Below are 14,790 nucleotides of genomic sequence, written 5' to 3'. Positions count from 1 at the left end.
ACATATTTATACGAGATTTCCTGCCAAGTATACAGAAACATTGTTGGGACATCACGGAGATGCAAGGGTATGTCAGAGTTGCATGTGTTCCTTTCAGCGAACATCATGAATAATTTCTTTCCCTTACAAAAAAAGAAAAAAAAAATGTTTAAAATTTTATCTCTGCATTTGTATGTCTGTTTTTGGTCATAAAATACTTTCTCTGTGATCTCTGGAGTGTGCTTAAGACGGTGCATGCAGAATGATGCTTTATGCACAAATGACAACACTGGTTGTGATAAGAAATTTTTCAAGCTTGCGCAAAATGCTACAAGATCATGTTTTAAATGAATATGGAGTTTTATTAGTATGGCAATGAGATGTTCGCAGTGTCTCATTGTAATAGTGAAAAGCATTCTCTCAGCACAGTACTTGGTCTAAGCTTATGCACTTTTGGCAATGGGAAGCGTGATGCTTTCATTATGCTGCAGTAATACTGTTTGTTGTTTGCTGAATTTTCGCTACAGGCATTTATGGAGTCAGCAGTACATGTCCTCCTTTATTATGGCTGATTGTTGATATAGTTGCTTTGTTTTTTTAACCATGAAGCATTTTCTGTCTTTTGTTTCAGGCTGTACATGCTGTATGGTATATTTAGTTTTATGAAAGCGTTTAAATGTAAATATAGGCCAGAGTGAGGTGTGTGGGTAGAGGGGTAAAGGGGTTTGCCAACCACCTTAAACTGTCTCTGTGGTTGCGTCACGTTACAGATGAAACACCCCCTGACTCAGACCTGATGTAGGCTGTCCAGACGTGAAGTTGTTGGGGGGGGAGGGGGGTGGGCGGCGCACAAAGCGAATCCACAAGGGCTCTCAGGAGCCCACACAACGTGTTAACGGTGCTGCTGCAGATGCATTTTAATCAGCCCACACAATTTATCTCACAAGGCTTTTCAGTTCCAGATATGTCAGAAATTCACCCAAGGTTCTGCTCACCCTTTTAAAAATGATCTTTAGACGGGAGGCTGAATAGATACACAGTCTAGGTCAGTGAAAATATAAACTATCAGTGACAAAAATTAAGACAGTCTTGCCTGTTATCCAAATTTATTAAGGTCATTAAGGGAAAGAGAAGATTTAGGAAAGGACTGAAGGAGCTTCTTTTTTCATTTTTTGTCTGACTCTTATCCTCTTCTGTACCTGTTAGTGGCAGCAGTCAGGCATGATTTAGGGAGCAGTTCTGTTACACCCGCTGCTCCCAGGCCCAAGTCTTTGTTTGGCAAGCGTGTGCACACACTGCACGCTGTAGCCATGAGCAAGACACAGCATTCCTCACAGCTTCAGGGTAGCTGTTGTGGGCTAATCTCTCTGTGGGGGCACCAGGTGGAAAAAAAGAAAATCCCTTTAAGCATCACTGACTTATCACAGTACCATTGCCTGAAATGTGAAATGAAAAATGTCAAACCTGAATCATGCTTTGTGTTAGTTGTACATTGTAACACTGTGTATCGATACTGTAGTTAAAGTTGGGGTAGGCAGCGAGTTTTTGGGCGTCACTGGGGGAAAAAAATCCCTAATCACCTTATGGTCTGAGAGCAAACCAGATGTGTGCACCTCTTCTGGCTCTTTTTTCAGGCTTTAGAAAATCTAGCAAGTGACAGGAGACTTTGGCCAATCGCAGGTCTTTTCAGAGAGAGAGTGTTCCTACTGGCTGTTCTACAAAGGCAGATGTGTGAGCACGTCCCTTTCAGACGGAAACGTGTCAATATTAGTGAAGCGTTTCAGAGATGGAGAGAACTTACTGTACCTCTCCTGCACAGGTAACAGGCATAATTTCATTTTCTTGTAATATCTAAATTTGTTGCGGTGGATGGTTGTGTAGGTAGATTTACCATGAAAGCAGGTGATGAGTTGCTATTTTGAATTTTGTTAATAGTTTATCCTTCTGTATCCGGAGACTCACAGCTGCGGCTGTATAGTTCATGTTGCGTGCGTTTTCAAATTCTGGCGTTGTTTTTTTGTTTGGTTTGTTTTTTTTCTAGATCTATGGCTAAACCAGCTTTGAGTGGTTTGTTAATCATTGAATTACTCCATAATGTACTTGCTCTCATTCATGTAAATGCCTGCTTAATGCTTGTATGACAGGGATTCTGGTCTCTAATGCAGATATTGATATTTCAGTCAATGGAGCCAGTGGAGCTTAGTGAGCTACTTGTTATATTTACTGTTTGTAATGGAGTTACATATACATAGAACATACTGTATGTTGTATACATTATCATTACTAGTCTAAGTGGTGATCAGGGTGCAGACGATGAAAGATCTGTTTTCATCATCTAAAAATAATGCTGGTTACAGTGAGTAATGAGCGTGGGGGTTTTGCTGTTCTTAGTGAAGTGGAATATTAATTTGTTCTGGGTATAGAAAACAACAGAGATGTTAATCAGCTGCATGTCATAGAGGTTGCTATGTAGAAGCATCCAAGCCCCACCACTGACAGTAGAATTTTTTTAACGCTTTTTAGAGCCCGACCATCGCTGGATCTTTGAGCTACAGTTAAAACATCTAGCAGCAACAACAGCCTTGGCCAATATTCCCTTTTTCACATAATAATATTAAATGAAGAAGATTTTTTGAGAAAGACCCTTTAAATTTGGTTAATAATTCACTGTGAAACATTTCTAAGAGCGCACTTATTGTGATGTATGATATGCCAAGTGAATTTGGGCGTGGATTAGTATATACGGAGCACTGTGGAGTTTTAGAGGGCCATTGGCTTCCACCGACACCTTCCTCACTTTCGCTGTGAGATCAGGAGGAGGATGAGAGAAAAAAATAATAAGTTAGACCTCAACTAGTTTGAAAATAGAATACAATTTTTTGCCAACTGTGATCAAAACACCCACACCCTACTACAATATATCACTCTGCTAGCCACTACCAATCTCAAGATAATATTGTTGTTCAGTTCTACATGATTGCCAGGCTTAGCTAGTCACCCGAAATCACATTTGACTGAATATAAAAACACTCAAGAAAGGATTTTTGACATGTATTTGAGATAACTGAATGATTGACACAAACTAGAAATTTAGGATTAGAATTTGGAAAATTTATTTTTTATTTCACTATTTCTTTAAAAGTTTGTTTGACTGACTGACTGAACAGGTTAACTGAGATACTGTTTGTGTGCAACAAGCTAATATAAGTCTGATTGATTTATTGGTCAGGCTCAAATGTGTTTCCATCCAAATTAACAAATCAAATATCTACTCATAGGATCAGCTAAATGTTAATACATAAGAGTTGTGCCATCTGACCATATCTTGCTGTAGATTCTTTTGCTGTAGACGTTTTTTTGTTTTTTTTCTCATCAAATGAAGAAGCACGACAATGTTCCTCATCTTTTAAAAAAAAACATTTGCAATACTGTCTATCCTTTGGGCAATTTGCACCTTTTTAGACTATTTGCTCCTGTTAATGTCCTGAATGTCCTTGTCACAGTGAAAGAACACAGACTTCTCTGGAGACCATTCTGACCTGCTTAAGTGGTACTATAAAGCACAATAACATCACCTCAATATCAATATGTAGGTGTATTAATGTTTATAATGAATGAGTTTAATGGGGGTGGAAAGTGGGTGTCAGAAAAATAAGCTGCAATAAAGATGTTAATACATAACACATTGGTCTCTAATGAACTGACAAATTGGTTGATTTTTTTTTTCTTTGTCACTTTGTAAATGTAATGAAATGACAATGCTCTCTCCCCCTGTATTAAGTCCTCTCATATTGTTGCTATTGTATTGTTATCCTCATACATTTAATCATTAAGTTTTGTTACCTTTTTACAAGCTTCCTTCCTGTCTCCAAAGTTGAGAATTGTTAATAGCTATTAAACATAGGATTAACTCTCTTCTCTGAGAGGCTTTTCCCACGGGATGAATTGAGATCCGGATGTTTGATGCGGTCGTTTTGACTTTTTCCCAAACCAAGGGTTATCAGACACAGAAAAGAGCAACTGACTCAATCTAGAAAGTTTATCTCTAATTAACACGGATTAATTGGGCTTTGACTTCGCTCTGCAAGCCAAGCAGAAGGGCAATTTGTGCATGGAAGCCTGTTATTGCCCAAAGGCTGTTGATCCTCACTGTTAAATGCTTTAGGTCCCAAAACCCTTGATCATGTGACTGTGATAATGTTGCTCTTGCAGTGTGTGTGTTAATGAATTATACAGTTTGCCACATTCAATCCAGTTTATAAAAGCGATTGTGCAGTTACCAACGAGGGTTTTTAGATTTTTTTTTACTGCCATCTGTGCATTAAGAATCATCAAGGTTGCTCCTGCTGTTCTTTTGTTTCTCTTATTCTGCCTTTAGACAAACTACTGTCTTCTCCTCTTAATTATTTGTATTTGGAAAAATTAATGGAGGCCAAGTTGTTTAATCGTATCCAGGTCACATCCTAAGGATGCATTCTGTTGCATGAGAAGTCAGACTGACAGTGGTTTATTAAAGGAGTACAGTGTCATTTTGCATGTTGGCAGGCTCACCTGAAAGCCTCGCTGGCCTTTACGAAGATCCTCTCAATAATAGATAAGGCAAAGAGCATTGCAGTCCCTTCTCTCTCATTATGATCCCATCTGATTACTCGTCAATGCTCTTTTGAAAAGGTGGGTTAATTGCACGCTCTGACTATGAACTAACCTGCAAGTTAATAACATCTTTCCTTCAGGGTAGCATCATTATAAGATATAAGCCTCATTAAAATAAAATGACGATTTAATAACTTTCCCTTAAAGTGACCCTTGTGAGGTTGTACTGTTTTTTTGAGGGGGAGGGGGGTTGTAGTTATCTGGGAAATTAAGACATCAAACACTGTGCTTTTGCATGTCCTCTGCTGTTTTCAGAAAGCAAAAATTAACTATCTCTTGACCGCAGCAACTTTAATTACCCAGTGGAAATAACAATGCTTACGCTAGCCATGCAGTAGACTATATGCACATGTCAAAGCGGTCACAGGGTTTTATCTTGTATATCTTAAATGGACTTGATGAATATAGTGCGTATGCAGGGACCCACTGACGTGAGGGCAGCCATGTCAGATGCTAATGTACAAAAGAGCTTGCTCTATAAGTGCTGCGCCCAGTATCTAACACTTTCTCTCCCTGCATGATTACGCATAATGTTGCTTTTATTATTGCTTTATTCCTCACACAGCCCGATTCCTTCTGCGTCTTTGCTCCAGCTCAGAGTTAATTTTCCTCCTTTTCCTGCCTTTCAAAGAGGCTCTTCCTCCGGAGCCGTCTCCCAAGTCAAAATATCAAAATTTGACGCTTTGATTATGCTTTTTAAGGGGTGTTGATAATTGCCGGGTGAAGAAAGCAACTGTCTCCCACCATCCAACATAAAGGCAGGGAGGCTTTTCTGTGTGAAGAGGAATCACATTATGTTCAATGATCAGTGCCTGGGGGCCACATCAGACACTGTCTGAAAACCTTTCCAGAGGAGATAGAGGCAGGCCAATTTCACAAGTGGCTTTTTATTGGTTGATTGCACAGAGGCCAAGTTGTTATCTAAATCCTTAAACTACTTGGGCAAAATAAGAAGTGTCTTGTGAGCGTTCAGGGTGTGCAAACTTACCCCTCAGATGAAAGCCAAAGCAAAATGTTTACAACCAATAGTTTTCCAGGATTATGGCTTAAGAGACTAAGTGTAAACAGGATGTGGTGTTTACAAAGTCCACCAGTGACATACAGTGTCATTGCTAGTGCGGAAAAGAACGTATTATGCCAACTTTGATTTTCATGTTTTCACTTGAACTGACGGCTTAGATAATCCTTTCATGGATGAATAGGTTGCAAGCTCTTATAGCCTGCATTCAGATAAATCCAAAATATTTTTTAAAAAGTATTTAAGGAGCATAAATTACATTATGTACAACTTAACTGTGGTTATATACTCTCAGTATGTTTGCATCAGATGCGAAGTCGGACTTTAACCTCCCTTGCCAAGATCATGTTGCCATCTAACAGGCAATTTTCCTATACAGTGAGGTCTACCATTGAGTGGCTTAATTTAGCGTTTTACATAATTATACACACCTCATATTGGAGCTGTGGGGCTAATTAGTTGGTAAATAATTTTGTATCAAACATGGGTAGTGGGTGTCCACGCTGCCCAGCAGAGGGAGAGACACTGATGAGCAAACTGACCTGCGATTGCTTGATTTGCTCCAATTAAAAGAAAATCAACTACCATGTTTCTGTGGAGTTTGTGGCTGTACCCCAGAGGAGCTTACAGGAAAGCATATGCTTATGACCACAGCTGTAGTCTGCATGTGCTATTCCTAAAATCAAAAAAACAAATATATTAATTTGAACTGTCTTTATTTTGTGCAAGTTAATGTGCAAATACTCTTAGAATGCAGTAAAGAAAAAAAAACACAGCAGAACATAAACCAAAACTTGACATTTTATTGTTAATTTTTCCCATAAGAGAGAATTAATGAATAAATACATGTAAATGTCAGGCTTTCATTCTAAAATCACCTCATACTAAATTAAATGTCCTTACTGTAAGAATTTTCAGCATATGTGTCACAACATTATGACACAAAATGACTGTAAATGTACGAAAACCCCCAAAATTTACCACAAAGTATTGGATCTTACACACTTAGTGGTATTTTCGTTGTCACCACATGACTGCTACATATAATTACTTTTTAATAGCCATGATATTTACTGTATTGTTTCTGTACTTATTCTATGGCCACAATTTTACTGAAATTGTTAACACTTTTACACTTGAATGTTATTTACTTACTTTTAAAGTTGCAAACCCATTTGTTGGTTACGCAGTATCACCATCATTATGTGGACTTGAGAACTCCCTTGGTCTGTGTTTTCAGTGTGAAAACAAACCAGAAAAGCAGCTAGATAGTGAAGAAGAGTAACAGCAACAGTGTGACACAAAAACAGCAGCACAAAAAATAGTGATAAATAGTGATAAAATTGTATATATGGATAAGGTACACAGAGAGTAGGTAAAAAAAAGAAGAGTCACACTTAGAGAAAGATACCGACAGAAATTCGGCAATGACCAAGGGAAGATATCGCTCGACTGCCTGGGGAGCGATTGCAATCTCCTGTATACAGTACCTCTACTCTCACCTCTAGATTTCTGTCTGATAAAACTTCTTGTAGCTTTGAGTCACCTAGACACCAAGTGAAGAGCACAGCGGTCAAAGCCACACCGCACTATATCAGCCTGACAGGAGACATAGCAAATTCGCTTGTATTCAGTGTAATTATGTATGAGAGTGAAGTTGAAGATGGAGAAATATAAGCAATTCTTACACACGCAAGGCCTTTCAGAGTGCTCAGGAAGACATGTTCATAGAATCATGACTAACAGCACGACAGTGTTTTGCCACTCTGGTGAAGACCGACCACATCCCTACTCATCCTCTTACCAGTTAGCCCCAGGCTGTGTTGAAAAGTAAAGAGCGGCATCATGGGATGGGAGAGCCCCACATGTTTTCAGTGATTCATATGGAAATTAGTTTGTGATGGGAATATAAAACTGTATGGGTATAAAAAAAAAAAAAAAACAGACGGAGACAAATATATTCCCATGTACTGTATTTGTCATAGTGGAAGAGAAAATCATAATTTCAGGAAAAGTGAGCGAGTGAGTTTGAGCTTCACGTACAGGGCCACTTGTGTACATATGCTCACAATGATGGCATTGTGCAGGCGACCTCAGCACCCCCAGCGAAATGGCTGTTCACTGATTTATGCTGAGTCAGATACCATTAGCTGTTATCATCCCCCTCTCAGGATCCGACCCTGCACTAATGTGGGTCAGGGGCCACATAATAGAAACACCTTCACTGTGTCGTCTTATCTCACTGTGCATTGCAGGATTTCTGCCGTCACAGGACTGTTGCTGAATGTCAATGGAAATTTCTAGAAGAATTTCCAGATGAAATGGAACTGTTAGGAAAAATTGTAAAAAAACGAATAAAATAAAATGAAATTTACCCTAGTACATCCTCAGATTCAGTCCTTATAGTCATTGTAATCCAGAGACTATTTTTATTTAATTTGTTGTGGCCGCACTGCATGTATCGAGCACGAGGCGGTAATTCTAGTTTTTTTTGTTGTTTTTCTAGACTAGTACCAATGCAACAATCCGAAAATACTTGGTTACAAGTCCTATATAAAAGGTCCTATTTAATCAAAGGAAAATAACAATTATCAGCAAAATGTACTTAAAGTATCAAAAGTATAAGTATTTGTTTTGCTGAAAAATGTGGCCGACATATTCTTATATGATACATTATTATATTGTTATTGAGGCATCAATCATCATAAAGTGATGGGGAATGGGATAGGAAACATGAGTAACTACGACTGTCAAATACATTTGGTGGAGTAAAATATATTGGACAGTGTTTTCAAAAAGTACAATAGTGGAGTAGAAGTATAAAGTAATAGAAAATGGAAATAGAAATGGAGGCACCTCAAAATTGTACTTGAGTACATTACTTAAGTAAAAGTACTTAGTTACCTTCCACCACTGTACCAGGATCTGTTTGTGGAGATGTGTGGGTGTAATCACATAATCTCAAAAAATGGTGATTCTAGAGAGAAGCCTTTGCCCTTTGACTCTGAAAATCAATTGATAAAAAGGCTACCACTATATCAGACTTTGTCTGAATCAATTTTTTCTGCTATCATGCAGTAGTGTTACCTCAATGTCATATTGCTAACATAGTACCAGTTGTCCATATTAATCAGAAATGTTTTCAGAAATATAGAAAATACACTGCTGAAACAGTTTTCTAACATTGTTGAAATAGAATTTTCTCTCAAGGCTGAAAAAACAAGGTTAAATTCAAATGTGTTTTTTTTAATGTAACTATTGAATATTATAGGTCACAGAATTTACCATCCTGTATTTTGACTTGAGCAAATTTCCTTGAACTGCTTGAGCAAAACACAGTCAGTACAAATCTGCATAAAAGATGGGGCACATTCGTAAGGTGTTTTTTACAGTTACATTATCAGGGAAATTATAAGGAAATGAGAAAAATAAGAAACACATCCAGCAGGGAGGAACACATATCCACACAGAAATCCACCCTACATGAACAGATAGCAGGGATTTTATTTGCGGATGTCACCCCAGGACATCTGACTAATTCTGTGCAGCATTTGCTACTGCACAGGACACACTTCAGTAGGTGCTACTAATGATACTCTTGCATTATGGTTCTCTCATTCAGCAGTGCCCAGGTGAGGGGGTCACATCACAGGCTCACTCTTACTCTGATTACACACTGTTACAAAGACATCTAATCATTATCCTGATTAGACACCCTCTTAGTAAACCATTGAATCATATGGTGCTGCAATTCATGTGGACAGCGTGTGTGTGCGTAAGGCAGTTATTATGTCAGAAGAATCTGCAGAAACACAAGGACTCAAGAAAAATCCCCTGCACAGAGATGTGTGTGTGCATGCTGTATCACACTGGATCACATTAGCCATGTGTATTTAGGAATGTTTTGTTCAACCCTACATTAAACAAAGTAATTTATCAACTTAATTTATTAACTGTTGTAGAGGGTACTGGGATTGGGTATTATATTATAATGTTGCCAATTGAATTGTTTCTGTATCCATATCAGAGGCAATATTTATTTCAATACCTGACTGCTGAATATAATTAATTTGGGTTTATGCAAACAGCTGTACTACACTGCCTAAATAAAATACAAAAATATCAGAACAGTACCTTATAAGATTAAGCATACTTTGTCAACTGAAAAGCTCTGCTGAGTATGAAGCAGAACACTTGAAAAAACAAAGGAACAAAATCCAATAATGTGCCTATTTTTTCCCATAGTGCTTCACAACATGCAAGGCAAATAGCCAAGTACAATGGATGCAATAGCACAGGTGTTTCATGAGGTCAGGCTCAGGCAATTACAATGTTAGCACAAATGTGAAGCGAGGGTACCGCTTTTAAAGCAGAGAGTAAAGATTTAGCTTAACATTCCTAATGTATTAGAAAGCTGTTGAACACTTAAACAAGCCTATGCACATTTGGCAGTGTTTCACAAGTCAGTAGCAATGGAGAGTCAGCCATATGGTGCCCCTCTAACTATAGCAATTAAGTGCTACTGCGAACTGGTGAAACGGGAAGTTAAAGAAACAAAAACAGGAAAATCAATGAAAATCAGAAATGTGTGCACATATATGATGAATGAATATATAAAAATATTTGCAGATTTCATCTTAGCATTAACCTGACGTTCATAAATACTGGAGAAAATCTGAGCATCACCTACTATCTAAATTTTGCATCACAGAAATAGGAATAAATGTAAATATCCAGTGACTCTGTTAAGCCACTGCCTCCGGCTACATTTGGTTTATTAAGATCAATTAAGATCAATGTGGTGGCACTTTGGATGAAAATGATGTTTGGAATTTTGAATTGTAAAATGTATGAGGATGAATTCTTTTATTGTGCTATTGTGCGCAGTGTTGCACTGTTTGATTTGTTTTTATTTTTGATACTCTGAGTTGACAAAAAACCACTTGGTGCTTGGCTCTGAGATTCTTTTTTGGCCATTTGAATTGATTTCTTACGTTTATATAATGTTTCCCCTCAGATGGGTATGCCATCACATTATCTTTGCTCCATAATCTCTTAGCATATTAAGAGCCTGGAGAGAGATTCTGATTATTCCTCTCACCGTTTAAATTTAGCACAGCCCATGACACACCAAATGAGGCAGGAATGGTTTACAGCCTTTGCAACCTGTCACCCAGTCTGTTTGTGGCAAGCAGTGCATTCAGTTCAAATATCTGCCCGTCTCCATGTGCTTATATAATATATATGAGTAGACCTATGGATGAAAAACCAGCATTCATAAATCGATATAAAATGGCCCAGGTTGTGTTTTAATGTATAAAAATGCAAGATACATTCTTCCATATATATATATATATATATTCTCTATATTCAATATATTCTCATCCTATTTATCCACAGTGAGGTCCAAAAGTCTGAATCTGAGACCACAGAGGTCTTGCAGTAAGCACTACCAGAACTCTTCCTGTGGACAACAAAAAGTAACATTGTACACTGGACTGCAAAACTTACACTTTGTATTCATTTAACAGTTGAATTTTGGTGAAAATGTGCCAACAGTGACCACGGAAGCATTTTAACCAGCACTGCTGTGTCTCGATCAGTATCCCACAGATGAAGGGAAAACAAAGACAGCAGACAAATTCAACTGGTGACTGAAAACGTAAGAGAGGCGGAAGTTATTTAATTCAAACACTAGGAGATACCCATCCAAAATTTGGAGCCCAGCAGCTCAGCTTGCCTGTATTTGAATATGTAACAAGATGGAAAGAGGATGGCAAAAATGAGATATTTGTGTACAGCGAGGTCTATCGAATCTGTTGTCAGAGGAGCACATGAGGCCATTTTTCTCCACAGCAGATTGAGTCCTGCCATGTTATTAACTAATTCTACTTGAACACAGCTACAACAGGGTCCATCTTGAGTGTTTAACTAACCTTTGTTTCTCTTTGTCCTCTCTTTCTCTTGCAGAACCGTGACAGAATGGTGGACTGTATGAGCAAAGTCATGCTGCACACGGTCATCTCATGCTGGCAGCCATTCCTGGGACTGGCCCTCGTGGCTGTCTTTGTGGGTTCTACCCTGGGATGTCCCTCGCGCTGCGAGTGTTCGGCGCAGAGCAAGGCAGTTGTCTGTCATCGCAAGCGCATGCTCAATATACCGGACGGCATCCCCACAGAGACCAGGATCCTGGACCTGAGTAAGAATAAGCTGACAATGATCAAACCTGATGACTTTGTTGCCTTTCCTGGTCTTGAGGAACTTGATCTTAGTGGAAATATCATCAGTTATGTTGAGCCCGGAGCTTTCAATGCCCTGTTTAACATGCACTCGCTCAGTCTCAAGAGCAATCGTATCAAGCTCATTCCTCTGGGTGTCTTTGGAGGTTTGACAAATCTTACCCGACTGGATATAAGTGACAACAAGATTGTCATCCTCCTGGATTATATGTTTCAGGACTTGCACAATCTAAAGTTCTTGGAAGTAGGAGACAACGATCTGGTTTACATTTCTCACCGTGCATTCAGTGGACTTTTAAGCCTGGAGATACTAACCTTAGAAAGATGCAACCTTACAATTGTGCCCACTGAGGCCCTTTCCCACCTGCATAACCTTGTCAGCCTCCATCTACGATACCTCAGCATCAGCACTTTGCATCCTTACTCATTCAAAAAGCTGTTCCGGCTGCGGCATCTAGAAATTGATAATTGGCCTTTGCTAGACCATGTGCCAGCCAATACCCTGCACGGCCTCAACCTTACACTGCTGTTCATAACCAATACCAATTTGTCCTCCTTCCCTTACCAAGCCCTGAAGCATCTGCCCTACCTGACACACCTCAACCTGTCCTACAACCGCATCAGGCACATTGAAGGGGGAATGCTCATGGAGCTGGTCCGTCTGCGAGAGCTCCATCTGGTTGGTGCCCAGTTAACCACCATTGAACCATATGCCTTCCAGGGCCTACGGGGGCTTAAAGTCCTTAATGTCTCTCACAACCGACTGGATACACTGGAGAAAGGTGTTTTTCAGTCCCCTGAGTCTCTCGAGGTTCTTCTGATTGACAACAACCCTTTAGTGTGCGACTGTCGTCTCATGTGGATCCTACAAAAAAGGCACTCCATCTTCTTTGGGGATTCGCAACCGGAGTGCAGCACACCTGAGGGTATTCGCGGCAGGCCTTTTAAGGAGTTTAAGGAGACTCTTTTGTCTTATTACGTGACATGCACCAAGCCAAAAATTCGTGAGAATAAAACACAAACAATCACTGTGGATGAAGGCCAGCAGGCAATGTTGCGCTGCAGTGCTGAGGGGACACCAAGGCCCACTGTGTCCTGGTTGTCCCCACGCCGACGAGTTCTGACAAGTAGGAGCCATGGTAGAGTGACCGTCCACAACAATGGCACACTGGAGATCAAGTCAGCAGAGGTACAAGACAGCGGAGTGTACCTTTGCCTTGCATCAAACACCGCTGGGAATGACACCCTGATGACTTCATTGGCGGTGAAAAGTCTGGGATCGCTGTATGCTAACAGGACCCAGTACTACACAGATCCTAGCAATACCACTACCAATGGGACGACTGGTGTGACCCTTGGTCTGGACCTAAAGACTATTCTGGTGTCAACAGCTATGGGTTGTTTTACGTTCCTGGGAGTGGTCTTGTTTTGTTTCCTGCTCCTTTTTGTTTGGAGCAGAGGCAAAGGAAAACATAAAAACAACATAGATGTTGAATATGTGCCTCGGTCAAAGTCCAATGGCACTAACGTTGACTCGGCAGAGGGACAAGCTGGTCCTCGTCGTTTTAACATGAAAATGATGTGACTTCTTTTATAGATTATGGATTGTGGAAATGCCTAAAGTACAATGTATTTTTTTGCAAATAGGACTACTGAACTTCCCAATGCAGGGAGTGGTATTGAGAAGATTTGGGGCATCCTAACAAGAAGAGCAGTACCTTAAATCACTGGATCTTTACAAAATGCTTGGATACTGTTTCAAATACTGAAATGCGAGTAGGACATCCTTACATAATGGCCAGCGGGCAACTTCTTCAACATGGATGAGGAGAGAAAACTGTTGCCGTCAAGGGGACCTAAAGGGAACAGGTGTCATTTATCAGCTTTTTGAAATTTATATGCCCAAAAAGAACCCTTCAGTTTTGGGTTGGATCCACAGACTCTGCTGAACCATGTACAGTACAAATTTGTATCTAAGCTATTAACCTACTTTGTTTAGTCTTGCGCCATGCTTATTCACAGAACGAATCAATGAAACAGACCATCATTTCCTATGTTCAATACTTTGCATATGTGTACCTAATGCTTCATTATGTACATGTATGTACATATTCATTCAAAAGAACTATTCATAGCAATATTCATGGGATGCATTAGCCAAAATTGATATAACCCCACATTCAGCAAGAACATTCTTCAGACTTTTAAGGTTTCCATGGATTCAGGAAGGGCTTCTATGGGTGATTATCTGTCCCTGTTCCCCCAATTGATTCCTAGATATTAATAAATATATATTATTTATCAATGAAAATAAAAGAAAAAAATCAAAATAAAATGTTGAGCATTTTACAAAATCAGTCCTCAAATACTGTTCAGGATCCAACATAACACTTGATCATCATAAAGATGACCCAGTATTGGTCAAAGTACCTACATGAACCACCTTTTTGTCCTATTTTCGTCTCTTCTTATTCCTTTAACTGTACCTTTGCTGGTTGGCAAACTACATGTGTCAATTTTACTACAGTGACATTTGCATCATTTTGCCCAGTAGGAAATTTGGACTTTGTTGTGGTAGTTCCTCATTTTGTTGTTGAATCACTTAGATTGTGAAAACTTCAAAAGTAAAAGTAAAAAAATATGTATGTGAAATAAATGAAGATGTATTTGTACCAATGTGTCAAACATTAATGGTTATTTTATAGTGAAACATTTCTCTTCAGCCTCACAGTCTTCTTGTGAGGAGGACGTACCTTCTTATATTTCACTTCAGTTACCGTGAATATAGTGGCTTAGGTGTCATATGTTACAGCCCCATTAAAATTGCATAACTAAGCAATATCACACGAGAGGGAGCGATGTTACACTGACTATCAGCACGGTGGAGGCCTGCAGCCTTGT

General features: G+C 39.3%; 1 protein-coding gene across 1 annotated transcript in view; it reads left to right on the top strand.

The window, feature by feature from the left end:
- lingo2 (leucine rich repeat and Ig domain containing 2) overlaps positions 1-14,561 on the top strand; it is an 81,787-nt gene extending 67,226 nt beyond the window's left edge. The window contains exon 2 of the mRNA XM_023397978.2: positions 11,621-14,561. Coding sequence (XP_023253746.1) covers positions 11,633-13,474 — 1,842 coding nt within the window. The 5' untranslated portion in view covers positions 11,621-11,632 and the 3' untranslated portion in view covers positions 13,475-14,561. The remainder of the gene's footprint in view (positions 1-11,620) is intronic.
- Positions 14,562-14,790: the final 229 nt, after the last annotated feature.

This window comes from Seriola lalandi, unplaced genomic scaffold (genome assembly GCF_002814215.2).
Source record: "Seriola lalandi dorsalis isolate HSWRI2012SDOR001 ecotype SW California unplaced genomic scaffold, Sedor1 jcf7180002054972, whole genome shotgun sequence".
NCBI classification, from domain to species: Eukaryota; Metazoa; Chordata; class Actinopteri; order Carangiformes; family Carangidae; genus Seriola; species Seriola lalandi.
The sequence above is the reverse complement of the archived record's forward strand: the minus strand, read 5'-3'. Positions and strand labels throughout refer to the sequence as shown.